The following is an 18,789-nucleotide window of genomic DNA, read 5'->3' as shown; positions in this document are numbered from 1 at the left end:
CCTAACCCTAACCCTAATTTTAGCCCCAACTTGTCTTCTCCTGCCGGCCGGCAGATGGCAGCAGATGGCGGGCGCACTGCGCATGCGCCCGCCATGATGAAAAAGCCGGCTGGCAGGAGAAGACAGAAGAGGACCCAGGGACCCCGGGTGAGTATGATAGGGTCCCCGAATCCCCCTATTTCTCTGTCCTCTGATGTGCGATCACATCAGAGGGCAGAGAAATAACTGATCGCTTTTTTTTTTTTTTTTTTTTTTTTGCGGTCGCCGGCAAACTGTTAATTACCGGCGATCGCAAAGCAGGGGTCGGTGCAAACCGACCCCGATCATGTTCTTTGGGGTCTCGGCTACCCCCGGCAGCCGAGACCCCAAAGAACATCCGGGTGCCGGGCGGCGGGCGCACTGCGCGTGCGCCCGCCATTTTTTCCCGGAAGAAAGATGGCGGCGCCCATGGGGAGACACGAGGAGCACCGGGGGAGGTAGGTAAGTATTGGGGGGCTATTGGGGGCCATCGGGGACCACATTTCTCTGTCCTCCGATGTGCGATCACATCGGAGGACAGAGAAATTAAACGGCAAATCGCGTATTTTTTTTTTTTGTTGCGACCGCCGGTAAACGGTTAATTACCGGCGATCGCAACTCGGGGGTCGGTAAAAACCCCCCGAATCATGTTCTCTGGGGTCTCGGCTACCCTCGGCAACCGAGACCCCAGAGAAAATCCGACTCTGGGGGGCGCTATTCACTTTTTCCACAGCCGTTAATTAACGGCGCTGTGGATTAAGTACCCTTAGCGGCCGCCGTTAAAAGGCGTATCGGCGGTCGTTAAGGGGTTAAATGAAAAAGTGTCCAGCTTGATTTTTTATTTTTTTGATTTTTTGTATTGTTCCAATAACTGCAATAATTTTCTGGGAGAAATACTTAATTTCCTGGAACAATATCTAGGGCGCCAACACTTTCAGCCATGACTGTACGTATATATTTAACCCCTTCATGACCCAGCCTATTTTGGCCTTAATGACCTTGCCATTTTTTGCAATTCTGACCAGTGTCCCTTTATGAGGTAACTCAGGAACGCTTCAACGGATCCTTGCGGTTCTGAGATTGTTTTTTCGTGACATATTGGGCTTCATGTTAGTGGTAAATTTAGGTTGATAATTTCTGAGTTTATTTGTGAAAAAAACGAAAAATTTGAAAATTTTGCAATTTTCACATTTTGAATTTTTATTCTGTTAAACCAGAGAGTTATGTGACACAAAATAGTTAATAAATAACATTTCCCACATGTCTACTTTACATCAGCACAATTTTGGAAACAAATTTTTATTTTGCTAGGAAGTTATAAGGGTTAAAATTTGACCAGTGATTTCTCATTTTTACAACAAAATTTACAAAACCATTTTTTTTTAGGGACCACCTCACATTTGAAGTCAGTTTGAGGGTTCTATATGGCTGAAAATACCCAAAAGTGACACCATTCTAAAAACTGCACCCCTCAAGGTGCTCAAAACCACATTCAAGAAGTTTATTAACCCTTCAGGTGTTTCACAGCAGCAGAAGCAACATGGAGGGGAAAAATTAACATTTAACTTTTCAGTCACAAAAATGATCTTTTCGCAACAATTTTTTTATTTTCCCAAGGGTAAAAGGAGAAACTGGACCACGAATGTTGTTGTCCAATTTGTCCTGAGTACGCTGATACCTCATATGTGGGGGTAAACCACTGTTTGGGCGCACGGCAGGGCTCGGAAGGGAAGGAGCGCCATTTGACTTTTTGAATGAAAAATTGGCTCCAATCTTTAGCGGACACCATGTCGCGTTTGGAGAGCCCCCATGTGCCTAAACATTGGAGCTCCCCCACAAGTGACCCCATTTTGGAAACTAGACCCCCCAAGAAACTAATCTAGATGCATAGTGAGCACTTTAAACCCCCAGGTGCTTCACAAATTAATCCGTAAAAATGAAAAAGTACTTTTTTTTCACACAAAATTTCTTTTAGCCTCAATTTTTTCATTTTCACATGGGCAACAGGATAAAATGGATCCTAAAATTGGTTGGGCAATTTCTCCTGAGTACGCCAATACCTCATATGTGGGGGTAAACTACTGTTTGGGCACATGGTAAGGCTCGGAAGGGAAGGAGCGCCATTTGACTTTTTGAATGAAAAATTAGCTCCAATCGTTAGTGGACACCATGTCGCGTTTGGAGAGCCCCTGTGTGCCTAAACATCGGAGCTCCCCTACAAGTGACCCCATTTTGGAAACTAGACCCCCCAAGAAACTAATCTAGATGCATAGTGAGCACTTAAAACCCCCAGGTGCTTCACAGAAGTTTATAACGCAGAGCCATGAAAATAAAAAAATTATTTTTCTTTCCTCAAAAATGATTTTTAGCCCGGAGTTTTTTATTTTCCCAAGGATAATAGGAGAAATTGGACCCCAAGTGTTGTTGTCCAGTTTGTCCTGAGTACGATGATACCCCATATGTGGGGGTAAACCACTGTTTGGGCGCACGGCAGGGCTCGGAAGGGAAGGCACGCCATTTGGCTTTTTGAATGGAAAATTAGCTTCAATCATTAGCGGACACCATGTCGCGTTTGGAGAGCCCCTGTGTGCCTAAACATTGGAGCTCCTGCACAAGTGACCCCATTTTGGAAACTAGACCCCCCAAGGAACTTATCTAGATGTGTGGTGAGCACGTTCAACCCCCAAGTGCTTCACAGAAGTTTACAACGCAGAGCCGTGAAAATAAAAAATCATTTTTCTTTCCTCAAAAAAGATGTTTTAGCAAGCAATTGTTTATTTTCACAAGGGTAACAGGAGAAATTGGACCCCAATATTTGTTGCCCAGTTTGTTGTGAGTACGCTGATACCTCATATGTGGGGGTAAACCACTGTTTGGGCGCATGTCAGGGCTCGGAAGGGAAGTAGTGACATTTGAAATGCAGACTTTGATGGAATGGTCTGCGGGCGTCACGTTGCATTTGCAGAGCCCCTGATGTGCCTAAACAGTAGAAACCCCCCCTAAGTGACGCCATTTTGGAAACTAGACCCCCCAAAGAACTTATCTAGATGTGTGGTGAGCACGTTCAACCCCCAAGTGCTTCACAGAAGTTTACAACGCAGAGCCGTGAAAATAAAAAATCATTTTTCTGTCCTCAAAAAAGATGTTTTAGCAAGCAATTTTTTTTCACAAGGGTAGCAGGAGAAATTGGACCCCAATATTTGTTGCCCAGTTTGTTGTGAGTATGCTGGTACCCCATATGTGGGGTAAACCACTGTTTGGGCGCACGTCAGGGCTTGGAAGGGAAGTAGTGACATTTGAAATGCAGACTTTGATGGAATGGTCTGCGGGCGTCACGTTGCATTTGCAGAGCCCCTGATGTGCCTAAACAGTAGAAACACCCCACAAGTGACCCCATTTTGGAAACTAGACCCCAAAAGGATCTTATCTAGATGTGTGGTGAGCACTTTCAACCCCCAAGTGCTTCACATAAGTTTATAACGTAGAGCCATGAAAATAAAAAATAATTGTTCTTTCCTCAAAAATTATGTTTTAGCAAGTAATTTTTTATTTTTGCAAGGGTAACAGGAGAAATTGGACCCCAATAGTTGTTGCCCAGTTTGTCCTGAGTACGCTGGTATCCCATATGTGGGGGTAAACCACTGTTTGGGCGCACGTCGGGGCTTGGAAGGGAGGGCGCACCATTTGACTTTTTGAACGCAAGATTGGCTGGAATCAATGGTGGCGCCATGTTGCGTTTGGAGACCCCTGATGTGCCTAAACAGTGGAAACCCCTCAATTCTAACTTCAACACTAACCCCAACACACCCCTAACCCTAATCCCAACTGTAGCCATAACCCTAATCACAACCCTAACCCCAACACACCCCTAACCACAACCCTAACCCCAACACACCCGTAACCCTAAATCCAACCCTAACCCTAATCCTAACTCTAATCCCAACCCTACCCACAACTGTAACCCCAACACAACCCTAACCCTATCCTTAACCCTAACCACAAGCCTAATCTTAACCTTATTTCCAACCCTAGCCCTAATTCCAACCCTAAGGGTACCGTCTCACATAACGATTTACCAACGTTCACGACCAGCGATACGACCTGGCCGTGATCGTTGGAAAGTCATTGTGTGGTCGCTGGGGAGCTGTCACACAGACCGCTCTCCAGCGACCAACGATGCCAAGGTCCCGGGTAACCAGGGTAAACATCGGGTTACTAAGCGCAGGGCCGCGCTTAGTAACCCGATGTTTACCGTGGTTACCAGCGTAAAAGTAAAAAAAAAAAACGTACATACTCACATTTCGGTGTCCTTCAGGTCCCTTGCCGTCTGCTTCCCGCTCTGACTGAGTGCCGCCGTACAGTGAGAGCAGAGCGCAGCGGTGACGTCACTGCTGTGCTGTGCTCTCACTTTCTGGCCGGCAGACAGTCAGAGCGGGAAGCAGACGGCAAGGGACCTGAAGGACACCGAAATGTGAGTATGTACGGTTTTATTTTTTTTTTCTTTTACGCTGGTAACCACGGTAAACATCGGGGTACTAAGCGCGGCCCTGCGCTTAGTAACCCGATGTTTACCCTGGTTACAAGCGAACGCATCGCTGGATCGCTGTCACAACGATCCAGCGATGACAGCGGGAGATCCAGCGACGAAAGAAAGTTCCAAACGATCTGCTACGACGTACGATTCTCAGCAGGGTCCCTGATCGCTGCTGCGTGTCAGACACAGCGATATCGTATGGATATCGCTGGAACGTCACGGATCGTACCGTCGTAGCGATCAAAGTGCCACTGTGAGACGGTACCCTAACTCTAATTCCAACCCTAACCCTAAGGCTATGTGCCCACGTTGCGGATTCGTGTGAGATTTTTCCGCACGATTTTTGAAAAATCCGCAGGTAAAAGGCACTGCGTTTTACCTGCAGATTTACAGCAGATTTACAGTGTTTTTTTGTGCGGATTTCACCTGCGGATTCCTATTGAGGAACAGGTGTAAAACGCTGCGGAATCCGCACAAAGAATTGACATGCTGCAGAAAATACAACGCAGCGTTTCTGCACGGAATTTTCCGCACCATGGGCACAGTGGATTTGGTTTTCCATAGGTGTACATGGTACTGTAAACCTGATGGAAAACTGCAACGAATTCGCAGCGGCAAATCCGCTGCGGATCCGCGGCCAAATCCGCTGCGGATCCGCGGCCAAATCCGCTGCGGATCCGCGGCCAAATCCGCTGCGGATCCGCGGCCAAATCCGCTGCGGATCCGCGGCCAAATCCGCTGCGGATCCGCGGCCAAATCCGCTGCGGATCCGCGGCCAAATCCGCTGCGGATCCGCGGCCAAATCCGCTGCGGATCCGCGGCCAAATCCGCTGCGGATCCGCGGCCAAATCCGCGGCCAAATCCGCTGCGGATCCGCGGCCAAATCCGCTGCGGATCCGCGGCCAATCCGCTGCGGATCCGCAGCCAAATCCGCTGCGGATCCGCAGCCAAATCCGCACATGCCATAACCCTACCCCTAACCCTAACCCTACCCGTAACCCTAACCCTACCCCTAGTTCTAACCCTAACCCTAGTTCTAACCCTAACCCTAGTGGAAAACGGAAAAAAAAAAATATATATATTTTCTTTATTTTATTATTCTCCCTACCTATGGGGGTGATAAAGGGGGGGGGGGGGTATTTATTATTTTTTTTATTTTGATCGCTGTGATAGAACCTACCACAGCGATCAAAATGTACTTGTAAGGAATCTGCCGGCTGGCAGATTTCGGCGGGCGCACTGAGCATGCGCCCGCCATATTGGAAGATGGCGGCGCCCAGCGAGGAGACGTACGGACACCGGGAGGATCGGTAAGTATGAAGGGGTGGTGGGGGGGTGGATTGGAGCACAGGGGGGGGTGATCGGACCACAGGGGGGGTGAATTCAAACAAGGAGGGAGCGGACAGGAGGACGGGGGAGCCGGCAGGCGGACGGAGGGGACCGGACCCCATAACGGAGGACTGGGGGGGGGGGGGCGATCGGTGGGTGTGGGGGGGGGGTCACTTAAGTATTTCCAGCCATGGCCGATGATATTGCAGCATCGGCCATGGCTGGATTGTAATATTTCACCATTTTTTTAGGTGAAATATTACAAATCGCTCTGATTGGCTGTTTCACTTTCAACAGCCAATCAGAGCGATCGTAGCCACGGGGGGGTGAAGCCACCCCCCCTGGGCTGAAGCACCACTCCCCCTGTCTCTGCAGATCGGGTAAAATGGGAGTTAACCCCTTCACCCGATCTGCAGGGACGCGATCATTCCATGACGCATACGCTGCGTCATAGGTCGGATTGGCACAGACTTTCATGACGCAGCGTATGCGTCAAAGGTCGGGAAGGGGTTAAATAAACATCAGAATCTGTATTTGATTTAACTTTTAATAATATTAACATTCTTACTTCTTCCATTACGGAGGCGAGTAGAAAACAACCCCACGAACCAAAGGAGTGGACATGCTCCTTCAACACCTTGAATGTTTTTCCGAAATCAGATGTCCTTTTCATAGTCAATGAGGAAGCCAATCCAGACCAGTCCGCTTTAAAATTAGACAAACATGGTTACATGAACGATGGAGAGGTGTATGGGAGGGAGGAAATCCACAACAAACTCTCCCCACACCATACTTACAACACGATTCATTTGCCGTAGTGGTCGTTAGAAAAATCATGTCCCTGGGTCCCCTAAAATGAAATAACAGTGGTTTCAATGACCTACAATCCCACAAGAAATCGTCAATTTACTAAAATTGTCAAAATTGCTTCTTTTGATTTTAGCATCCTGTACCATTTGGCAGAACACACAAATTTATGGATTGACGTCCAAGTTTCTCCAAAGTCTTTAGAAATCCACAAATCATGCTGCAAAGAGTAAGAAGAAAAGTTACATTTTATTACTCAAGACTAAAGTCTTAGTCAAGTTACCAAGAAAAATAGCAACCCCACAGACCTATTGTTCAAAGGGATCTATTGCATAAAATGATGGACTCAACTTATCTGACACTTATGCAATGAACTCTGTGAGAACAAAGCCTTAAATGAAAAGTCCCATAAATCATCCTTACACTGCTAGCTAGCATCATATGATAGAAGCCATAACTAAACTCAAAAATGTAATGCGCACGTACCCTTAGGTTGGTTTCACACATAGCATTTAGCCAAATTTATAGTGGAGTTTCTGCAGCAACACTCAAAAACAGAAGTACAAATTTCCATAACACAAACTCTGCCCCCCCCCCCCCCCAAAAAAAAAACAACAAAAAAACAGACACCACAACACCAAAAACACACACACACCGCTCTGGTTTCCAAGACTAAGTCTCTGGCGCTGCTGCGTCCAGTGTCCAATATTGGCTGCTGCGCTGACACGATGGCTAACAGCCAAACATCAACACCGCAACCAACACCAGACCCTAGGAGCAGCGACAGACTCAGCGCTGGATCCGAGGATGGTGAGCAAAGCTCAGTTTGTTTGCTTTTAACATACTACAGCCAGGGAAAAAAATAATCTGAAAGTGGACAACTGCTTTAGAATAACTTGGCTTGATCTATTTAGCTTTTATTCCCAATTCATTCAGCAATTAGCTTAAAAAAAAAATGATTACATAGATTTCAGAATTTTACTTATTTTGGAAGAACCCATTAATATCCCACTACTCGAGATTTAATGCTGCCTGGCCCCCTGCTAGAGTCCCATCACGCTGCTGCCAAAAAAGTCAGAATGTAAAATACTAACCTGATCGCTGATGAGCAACAGGCATTTAGGATCTTCAGCATTGTAAGATACAGGTTTCAAGGGATGGAAGGGCAAATCTGTTTGGATAAAACTCTTGGCAAAATCAGAGGATCTGAAAATACGACCACCACCGCTCTTTCCTGATACATCTGCTACCAGAACCACCTAAAAATAAAGAAAAAATGTAAAAAAAAAGCTGAAAAATAAAGACAAGTCTTAAAGGTCTGTGATGCTCACCCATCACTAAAAACAGCATGAAAAAAAATTAGAAGGGGTGAATCTGTCCATCTGAGAGATGGAAAAGAGGGAAATCACAAACTAACCAAAAATAAATAGTGTAAAGAAATTTGTCTGCATCATAGATAAGTGTCCTTCACCTACAATAACTCCTTTCTTCATATATACTGAGATGTGTGGTGGAAGATGACAATGCAAGAGACATAAGAATGATGATTACGATATTCAGTGTCACAAGATGCCCATGTTATGTGTCTGTCTGGCCACCCAGTAGAGGAGCTGGGAATTGCAATTTCAAAAATTCACATTGAACTTGTTTAGTGAGAACTTTTACACAAATTCCAACTATCCCAGCCCTTTATGCCCTTAAATCAGAGAGTTATATCACACAATAGTAAATAAATGACATTTCCCGCATGTCTACTTTACATCAGGACAATTTTTGAAACTTTTTTTTATTTTGTTGTAGAATTGAGAAATTACTGGTCAACTTTTAACCCTTCCAACTTTTTTTTTTATTTTAGGAACCACATCACATTTGAAGTGACTGAGGGGTCTATATGACAGAAAATACCCCAAAATGACACCATTCTACAAACTGCACTCCTCAAGGTGCTCAAAACCACATTCAAGAAGTTTATTAAACGTTCACGTGCTTCACAGGGACTGAAGCAATGTGGAAGGAAAAAATAAGAGGGAGAATTTTTTTTTTATTTTTTTTTCAAAAAAATGTTAGTTTCTTTTTTTATTTTCACAAGGATAACAGGAGAAAATGGATTCTAAAGTTTGTTGTCCAACATATGTGGGGCAATACCACTCTTTGGTTGCACTGCAGGGCTCGGAAGGGATGGAGCATCGTCTGACTTTTTAATGCAAAATTGGCTGAAATCGACAGCAGACGCCATGTCGCGTTTGGAGAGCCCCTGATGTGCCTAAACAGGGGAAACCCCCCACAAGTGACACCATTTTGGAAACTAGACCCCTCTAGTAACTTATCTAGATGTGTGGTGAGGACTTTGAACCCCCCCAGGTGCTTCACAAAAAATTAAAACGTTGAGCCGTGAAAATTAAAAATATATCTTTTAGCCCCAAATTGTTTTTTTATTTATTTTCACAAGGTAACAGGAGAAAATTAACTACAAAAATAGTTGTACAGTTTCCCGAAGTATTCCGATACCGGATATGTGGTGGAATACCACTGTTGGGTGCATGGCAGGTCTCAGAAGGAAAGGAGTGACGGTTTGGATAGCAGACTGATGGAATGGTCTGATCATACCATGTCGCGTTTGGAAAGCCCCTGGTGTAGCCTAAATAATAGAAATCCCCAAATGTGACACCATTTCGCAAACTAGACCCCCCACGGGAATTTATCAAGATGTGTGTTGAGCATCTTGAACCTCTAGGTGCTTCTCAGAAATGTGTAACATTGAGCCTTAAAAAATATATATATATAACACTTTCTCCACAAAAAGGTTTTTCAGCCCCAAATTCTTTTTCTATTTTCAAAAGGGTAACAGGAAAAAAAAATTGAACCCCAAAAATTGTTATACCATTTCCCCTAAATAAGCCGGTACCCCATATGTGGTGGAAAACTACTGTTTGGGCACACGGCAGGTCTCGGAAGTAAAGGAGTGACCGTTTTGAGCGCAGACTTGGATGGAATGGTCTGTGTGCGCCATGTTGTGTATGGAGAGCCCCTGATGTATGGAGAGCCCCTGATGTGCCTAAACAGTGGAAATCCCCCACAAGTGACCCCGGTATGGAAAATACACCCATCAAGGGATTATCTAGAGGCATACTTATATTAATGATAATAATGCTTTTGATTTTACTGGTGCATGAATTTATAACAAGATTTTTTCTGTTAGTTGTGTGGAGTACATCAGATTATAAAAGAGTGTTGTGTCAACAGGATTAGAACAAATGTTATGAATTTGTGGATGTGTGGTACGCTTTGAAGCAATCCTTAAATGCAGAGGCCAAGTTTCTCAGGGCAGGTTTCACAATGGTAAATTGTCTTTTCACCTCTTGGAGCACACTGTGCACCTTTTTTCTGTTCTTCCCTTATTCGCTGATGACCTGGGACAATATGGGCACCCTCAGTTTCAAAAGTACTGGGACCCTGACCTTCTTGAGTGCCAAACATTAGGGCCTTGATTACTACCTCCTGGAAATGAAGGAAGGTCCCCATATTGCCTACAGAGTGCCAGCTGTACAATGTGCATGGCCAATTTTTTGTACCATAGTTTAACTTATCTTATGGCACTTTACAGTTTGAGGACCTGATCTGATAGATCTACACCCACCATGTACTTATCCAAAATACAATCTGGCTTTGGGACTTGTGTTATGGTACTCGAACAGTGACATGGAAGCTGTTGTCACGGTGTATGGTGGTCAAGATAAAGACATCCGTCTTGTCCTTATAATCAACCACCAGCATGTTGGCGAAAGAAGAGCAGTTTCTCAGCAGTTGCCCAATTAGCGGTTTAGGGAGGCCTCTGATTTTTTTCACGTGGTGCGACTTGCAACTAACTCTATGACCGAGAGGGTGTTGAAAAGTGGGATGCTAGTGTAAAAGGTATGTAGAGAGGATAACCCTTATCCAGCAGTAGGTGCAGCAATTCCCACACAATTTTCCTACTTACCTCCAGGACATGGGGCATTCAGGGAGGTCAATCTGGTGGTCCTACCCTTCATAGACCCTAAATCTGTGGGTGTACCCTGAGGTACTCTCACACACCTTGTACAGTTCAATTCCGTACTGGTCCTCTTACTCGACACGTATTGCTTGAATTTTAGCCTCCGTTTGAAATGAGCTTGAGATTCATCTATACAGATGTCCCTTAGGGGATTGTACGCCTCAGCAAATTTTCTGCTGAAGTGGTCAACTACTGGCCGAATGTTATATAGATGATCAAAGTTAGGGTCATCTCGGGGATGACAGTGCACATTATCACTAGAATGCAAACATTTTGGGATTGCTTCAAATAGTGTCCTTGTCATGGCTATACGGAATACAAATTGCTGTTCACAGCCACCTCCATCCAATCTCACGGAGTTAGAGCTAGTCTGTAAAGAAGAATGGGTAAAAATTACAGCCTCTAGATGTGCAAAGCAGGTAGAGACAGACCCCAAAAGACTTGCAGCAAAAGATGGTCCAACAAAGTATTGACTCGGAGGGGGGGGGGGGGGGGAAGAACACATTTCAGTTTGTGGGTGTAATGAGAAAAAATAAGAATACTTTCTCAAAGGTACTGTATGTCTCTCATGTAAAAAAAATAATATTTTTAAATGCACTTGTATCACTATATTCTGAAACGTGTGCGAGGGCTTGTTGAATAAAATAAAAAAAATTAAATAAAGGGGATTGGATTTTTTTTCTCTTTTTGGCATTTACCATACAGGTTAGTTAATTTCATATGTTGATAGATCGCAATGTTATAGATGCATCAATACCAAATTTAGATTTAAAAAAAAAAAGTTGTTTTTTTTTGCCACCTTGGGAAGGACTCTAACCTGCGATCATCTGATCAACTGTATCATGCAATGCCACAGTATTGCAGCATGTAACTACAATCACTGTCTTGTTTGAAGCTCAGCATGTGGCAGAGCTTCACAGAAGTACCCACACAGCTGCCATAGGAGACTTCAGCAGGCCGCCAACTTCCATAGCAACTCAACGGCCCCCCCGTGGTTGTGTCGCAGAGGGAACTTGGTGCATGGAATGCTGCGCTCCCCAAACTTCATGCATTAATTGCCACCCTTAAAGATTGAAAGCCGCATTTAAGGGTTAACTATAGCACTGTCACGTTCTGAAAGCTTGGCTCTGATTGCTGAGGTTACTAACAGATGCATACTGTGTAACACAGCCAGCATCTGCTGGGTAGGGACTGGGCTCAGCTCCTGGCTTCATACCAGCAGGTCCAATGTCGATAAGGATTAATTGTCACTTTTGTTGTAGAGAAGAAACGGGTTGACTTAGTTATTGAAATGAGCTAGTCAGCCAGCCCCCCCATTCACACTGATCATGCGCCGACACAAGAAGGGCTCTCGTGTTCAAATAAAACCAGAAATGGAAGTGATGGGTCTGGCACAAACACCGTGAGATAGGGACACCTTTCTTAAAGGGTCTTTCAGGAACTTTACAAAAAAAATAAAATGTATCTAAACACTAACAGGTAGGTAACTGCAACTGCCTGTTGTGTCCGTCGCCGTTCTTCCCCGGCCAAGGATTCAGAAGCCTCTGCTGACTTCACGTCTGCAGAGGCTTCTCTTCAAGTCTGCTCTGTCGACAGGGGCGGCACTTCCGAAAGTCATTCTCATTGACAGCCCCCAGCGGGGGACAACAGTTGCAATTAGATATCTGCCCGTTAGTGCTTAGGTACATATGTTTCTTTTTTTTTTTAAAGTCCAAGATACCCCTTTTAAGTTAAGTATATTCGTGAACATCATCCATTTCTCATTTAATACATAATAAAAATTCTATATGGACAATCCTTTTAAGGAGGGAATGTTGATCTAACTGATTTTTGGGAGAGAACACTGTGGGTTTCTGAGGATAAGCCAAAAAAGCGGAATTGACCTTTTAAGACGATTGAGGATTACTTTACAACTCTTTTAGCACATTATAAAAAATACTAAATATTAAGATTAAATATCCAAACACTCACCTTTCCAGAGTTTTCAGGACCAAGACCCATACCAAAGTCTGTGCGGATGTATGTATCTTTTATGAGTGCGGTTACATCGCTAAATGTCTTTCCGTAGTCCTCACTGGAAGGACAAACAATAGTAATAAACAGAGAAACGAGAAGAACAATAAAAGCTGTACAGTATTACATGGATTTGTAACAATTAAAAAGGAGGTTTTAGCTGAGTGTGGGAGACCTTTCAGTCATATCTCCTCAAACACTGATTAAAAAAAAAATGAAAAGGACATTTTACTGGTTCTATTTGGAAGGGCCCAAAAGACATTTTTTTCTTTTTGTATGAAGTATAGATGGTCACCAACTTTAACAAGCTTTGCTTATTAGATGGTCATTGTATACACTTACAAAAATGTAATATACCTTCATTACCAAACATATATTTTTACCGCTATGAGTTGCTGTCTACCATCTGTTAAGAATGACCCATCTACAACTACAGTCAAGCAGGAAGGAACACAGGGAGTACAAGAAAGCACCTACAATTCGCAATCTGTGCCGGCTCTTACACAGAACCTTGTGCTGCACAGCCTCAGCACAATACACAGTCACTTATGTGGAAATGCCTGATTTTTTTTTGATTTTTTTTTTTTTGGGGGGGGGGGGGGGGGGCGGATAGGGTGGCAGCGTTGTGGTAAAGCTGTGATCACTGTGCAGAAGTCATCGTTACCCACACCTTTCACACTGCTGACTGCTCAGCCAGCATAGTACACCTCCTCTGCACTAAGCTGAAGTTAAAGAAGGGTTTCCAGTGAGTCAGATGGCTGGGGGGCATAGAAATATATGGGACATCAAAAGGTTGAATAACACAGGTATTCACATTTTCATCCAAATGGCAGGTACACTTTAACCCCTTAGTGACAGAGCCAATTTGGTACTTAATGACCAGGCCAATTTTTACAATTCTGACCACTGTCACTTTATGAGGTTAAAACTCTGGAACGCTTTAACAGATCCTGCTGATTCTGAGACTGTTTTTTCGGGACATATTGTACTTCATGTTAGTGGTAACATTTCTTCGATATTACTTGCGATTATTTATGAAAAAAACGGAAATATGGCAAAAAAATTTAAAATTTTGCAATTTTCTAACTTTGTATTTTTATGCCTTTAAATCAGAGAGATATGTCACGAAAAATAGTTAGCACAATTTTGGAAACAAAATTTTTTTTTGTTAGGGAGTTATAAGGGTTAAAAGTTGACCAGCAATTTCTCATTTTTACACCACCATTTTTTTTTTTAGGGACCACATCACATTTGAAGTCATTTTGAGGGGTCTATATGATAGAAAATAACCAAGTGTGACACCATTCTAAAAACTGCACCCCTCAAGGTGCTCAAAACCACCTTCAAGAAGTTTATTAACCCTTTACGTGCTTCACAGGCACTGAAACAATGTGGAAGGAAAAAAAATGAACATTTAACTTTTTTTTTTTGCAAACATTTTACTTCAGAACCTTTTTTTTATTTTCACAAGTGTAAAAACAGAAATGTAACCATAAATTTTGTTGTGCAATTTCTCCTGAATACGCCAATACCCTATATGTGGGGGTAAACCACTGTTTGGGCGCACAGCAGAGCTTGGAAGAAAAGGAGCGCCGCTTGACTTTTTCAATGCAGAATTGGCTGGAATTCAGATCGGATGCCATGTCACGTTTGGAGAGTCCCTGATGTGCCTAAACAATGGAAACGCTCCACAAGTGACACCATTTGGGAAACTAGACGCCTTAAGGAACTTCTCTAGATGTGTGGTGAGCACTTTGAACCCCCAAGTGCTTCACAGAAGTTTATAACGTAGAGCCGTGAAAATTGAAAAAAAAAAAAAAAAAAAAAAAAAAATCACATTTTTTTCTACAAAAATGATCTTTTTGCCCCCAAATTTTTATTTTGACAAGGGTAACAGGATAAATTAGACCACAACAGTTGTTGTGCAATTTCTCCTGAGTACGTCGATAACCCAAATGAGGGGGTAAACCACTGTTTGGGCGCACCGCAGAGCTTGGAAGAGAAGGAGTGCCGTTTTACTTTTTCAATGTAGAATTGGCTGGAATTGAGATCGGACACCATGTCGCATTTGGAGAGCCCCTGAGGTGCCTAAACAGTAGAAACCCCCCACAAGTGACCCCATTTGGGAAACTAGACCCCTTAAGGAACTTATCTAGATGTGTGGTGAGCACTTTAAACCAAGTGCTTCACAGAAATTTATAACGTAGAGCCGTGAAAATAAAAATCCTTTTTTTTTTTTCCACAAAAATGATTTTTTAGCCTGCAATTTTTTATTTTCTCAAGGGTAACAGGAGACATTGGACCCCAAAATCTGTTGACCAGTTTGTCCTGAGTACGCCGATACCCCATATGTGTGGGGGGGGGGCACTGTTTGGGCACCCATCGGGGCTCAGAAGGGAAGGAGCGCCGCTTGGAATGCAGACTTTGATGGGATGGTCTGCGGACGTCATGTTGCATTTGCAGAGCTCCTGATGTACCTAAACAGTAGAAACCCCCCACAAGTGACCCCATTTTGGAAACTAGACCCCCCAAAGAGCTTATCTAGATGTGTGGTGAGCACTATGAACCCCCAACTGCTTCACAGAAGTTTATATGCAGAGTCTAACGGCGCTGTGGTTTAAGTTCCCCTTAACTGCCGCTGTTAAAAGGCGTATTGGCGGTCGTTAAGAGATTAAAAACAATCTGTCATGAGGTTTTTGCTACATCTGTTATCAGATGAGGTAAGGGCAGAGACTCTGATTCCAGTGACGTGTCACTTACTGAGCTGCTTGCTGCATTGTTGATAAAAATACTGTTGTATTTGTTGCAGAAATATTACCGAGGGCATTAAACTAGAAGAAAAGGGGGAGGGAAGAAAAACATTAGACTTGAGCATGAAGCCAGAAAATATACTGACGAAGGATATGAGGCGCGGGAAAGAAGAAAATTTCCAAAACAATCCACAGGGAGGAGATTGGAACAAAACAAAAATAGTCTAAACTGCATGCTCGCAAAAGCCAGAAGCCTGACAAACAAGATGGAAGAACTAGAAGCAGAAATATCTACAGGTAACTATGATATAGTGGGAATAACCGAGACATGGTTAGATGAAAGCTGTGACTGGGCAGTTAACTTACAGGGTTACAGTCTGTATAGAAAGGATCGTACAAATTGGAGAGGAGGAGGGGTTTGTCTTTATGTAAAGTCTTGTCTAAAGTCCACTTTAAAGTGAATCTGTCACCCCAAAAATCGTATATGAGCTAAGCCCACCGGCATCAGGGGCTTATCTACAGCATTCTGTAATGCTGTATATAAGCCCCCGATGTATCCTGAAAGGTAAGAAAAACATATATTATACTCACCCAGGGGCGTTCCCCGCTGCGGTCCGGGGCCTCCCATCTTCTTACAATGACGTCCTCTTCTTGTCTTCACGCTGCGACTCCGGCGCAGGCCTACTTTGTCTGCCCTGTTGAGAGAAGAGCAAAGTACTGCAGTGTGCACGCTCCGGGCCTTTCTGACCTTTCCCGCCACCTGCGCACTGCAGTACTTTGCTCTGCCCTCAACAGGGCAGACAAAGTACGCCTGCGCCGGAGTCGCAGCGTGAAGACAAGAAGAGGACATCATTGTAAGAAGATGGGAGGCCCCGGACCACGACACCCATCGGACCGGACCGCAGCGGGACCGCCCCTGGGTGAGTATAATGTAACCTGTTTTTCTTACCTTTCAGGTTACATTGGGGGCTTATCTACAGCATTACAGAATGCTGTAGATAAGCCCCTGATGCCAGTGGTCGCAGCTCATATACGATTTTGGGGGTGACAGATTCCCTTTAAGGGAGGATATTGGCGAAGGGAATGAGGATGTCGAGTCCATATGGGTCGAAATACATGGAGGGAAAAATAGTAACAAAATTCTCATTGGGGTCTGTTACAAACCCCCAAATATAACAGAAATCATGGAAAGTCTACTACTAAGGCAGATAGATGAAGATGCAACCCATAATGAGGACCTTGTTATGGGGGACTTTGTTTCCCAGTTATATCCAGGTAGTTAGAGACCTGCGAAACCCATAAAGGCAACAGGCTTCTGTACAGTTTCACTCGTCTTTCGCTAGGAGCACTTGTCAGGGAGCCACAAAAACACAACTTTATGAAGGCAAAGTTTGGCCAGCTTAGAGATGCCCTTAATCTGGTTGACTGGGACAACGTCCTCAAAATAAGAATACAGATAATAAATGGGAAATGTTTAAGAACATCCTAAATAGGCACTGTAAGCGGTTTATACCTTGTGGGAATAAAAGGACAAGAAATTGGGTTTTTCCTATGTGGCTAAACAAAGTAGTAAGAGGGGCAAATAACAGTAAAAAGAAAGCATTTAAACTACTTAAGCAGGATGGCGCCGTTGAAGCGCTAAAAAAAAACTATAGGGAGATAAATACTTAACCCCTTAGTGACAGAGCCAATTTGGTACTTAATGACCGAGCCAATTTTTACAATTCTGACCACTGTCACTTTATGAGGTTATAACTCTGGAATACTTTAACGGATCCCGCTGATTCTGAGATTGTTTTTTCGTGACATATTGTACTTCATGTTAGTGGTAACATTTCTTCGACATTACTTGTGATTATTTATGAAAAAAGTGGAAATATGGCGAAAATTTTTTGAATTTTGCAATTTTCATACTTGGTATTTTTATGCCCTTAAATCAGAGAGATATGTCACGAAAAATAGTTAATAAATAACATTTCCCTCATGTCTACTTTACATCAGCACAATTTTGGAAACAAAATTTTTTTTTGTTAGGGAGTTAAGGGTTAAAAGTTGACCAGCAATTTCTCATTTTTACACCACCATTTTTTTTTTTTAGGGACTACATCACATTTGAAGTCATTTTGAGGGGTCTATATGATAGAAAATAACCAAGTGTGACACCATTCTAAAAACTGCACCCCTCAAGGTGCTCAAAACCACCTTCAAGATATGTATTAACCCTTTACGTGCTTCACAGGAACTGAAACAATGTGGAAGGAAAAAATGAACATTTAACTTTTTTTTTTTTACTTCAGAACCATTTTTTTTTTTTATTTTCACAAGTGTAAAAACAGAAATGTAACCATAAATTTTGTTGTGCAAATTCTCCTGAATACGCCGATACCCCATATGTGGGGGTAAACCACTGTTTGGGCACACAGCAGAGCTTGGAAGTGAAGGAGCGCCGTTTGACTTTTTCAATGCAGAATTGGCTGGAATTGAGATTGGATGCCATGTCACGTTTAGAGAACCCCTGATGTGCCTAAACAGTGGAAATCCCCCACAAGTGACACCATTTTGGAAACTAGACCCCTTAAGGAACTTCTCTAGATGTGTGGTGAGCACTTTGAACCCCCAAGTGCTTCACAGAAGTATATAACGTAGAGCCGTGAAAATAAAAAAAAATCGCATTTGTTTACACAAAAATGATCTTTTCACCCACAAATTCTTATTTTCACAAGGGTAACAGGAGAAATTAGACCACAAAAGTTGTTGAGCAATTTCTCCTGAGTACATCGATACCCCATATGTGGGGGTAAACCACTGTTTGGGCGCACCGCAGAGCTTGGAAGAGAAGGAGTGCAGTTTTACTTTTTCAATGCAGAATTGGCTGGAATTGAGATCGGACGTCATGTCGCGTTTGGAGAGCCGCTGATGTGCCTAAACAGTGGAAACCCCCCACAAGTGACACCATTTTGGAAACTAGACCCCTTAAGGAACTTATCTAGATGTGTGGTGAGCACTTTGAACCCCCAAGTGCTTCACAGAAGTTTATAATGCAGAGTCGTGAAAATAAAAAATATTTTTTTTTTTTCCACAAAAAAGATTTTTTAGCCCCCAAGTTTTTATTTTCACAAGTGCCCATCGGGAGCCACGAGGAGCACCGGGGGAGACAGGTGAGTATCGGGGGGCTATCGGGGACCCCATTTCTCTGTCCTCTGATGTGCGATCACATCGGAGGACAGAGAAATTAAATGGGAAATCGCGTTTTTGGTTTTTTTTGCGATCGCCGGTAAACGGTTTATTACCGGCGATCGCAACTC

The 18,789-nt window shown here is 43.5% G+C and overlaps 1 protein-coding gene across 1 annotated transcript in view; it reads right to left on the bottom strand.

Annotated features, from left to right (window-relative positions):
* SORT1 (sortilin 1) overlaps positions 1 to 18,789 on the bottom strand; it is a 76,127-nt gene that overhangs the window by 40,965 nt on the left and 16,373 nt on the right. Inside the window, exons 4-8 of the mRNA XM_077295255.1 lie at positions 12,693 to 12,795; positions 7,783 to 7,947; positions 6,835 to 6,908; positions 6,679 to 6,731; positions 6,450 to 6,586 (exon numbers count right to left, since the gene is read on the bottom strand). Coding sequence (XP_077151370.1) covers positions 6,450 to 6,586; positions 6,679 to 6,731; positions 6,835 to 6,908; positions 7,783 to 7,947; positions 12,693 to 12,795 — 532 coding nt within the window. The remainder of the gene's footprint in view (positions 1 to 6,449; positions 6,587 to 6,678; positions 6,732 to 6,834; positions 6,909 to 7,782; positions 7,948 to 12,692; positions 12,796 to 18,789) is intronic.

Source organism: Ranitomeya variabilis, chromosome 3 (assembly GCF_051348905.1).
Source record: "Ranitomeya variabilis isolate aRanVar5 chromosome 3, aRanVar5.hap1, whole genome shotgun sequence".
NCBI lineage: Eukaryota > Metazoa > Chordata > Amphibia > Anura > Dendrobatidae > Ranitomeya > Ranitomeya variabilis.
This window is presented reverse-complemented; position numbering and strand designations above follow the sequence as displayed.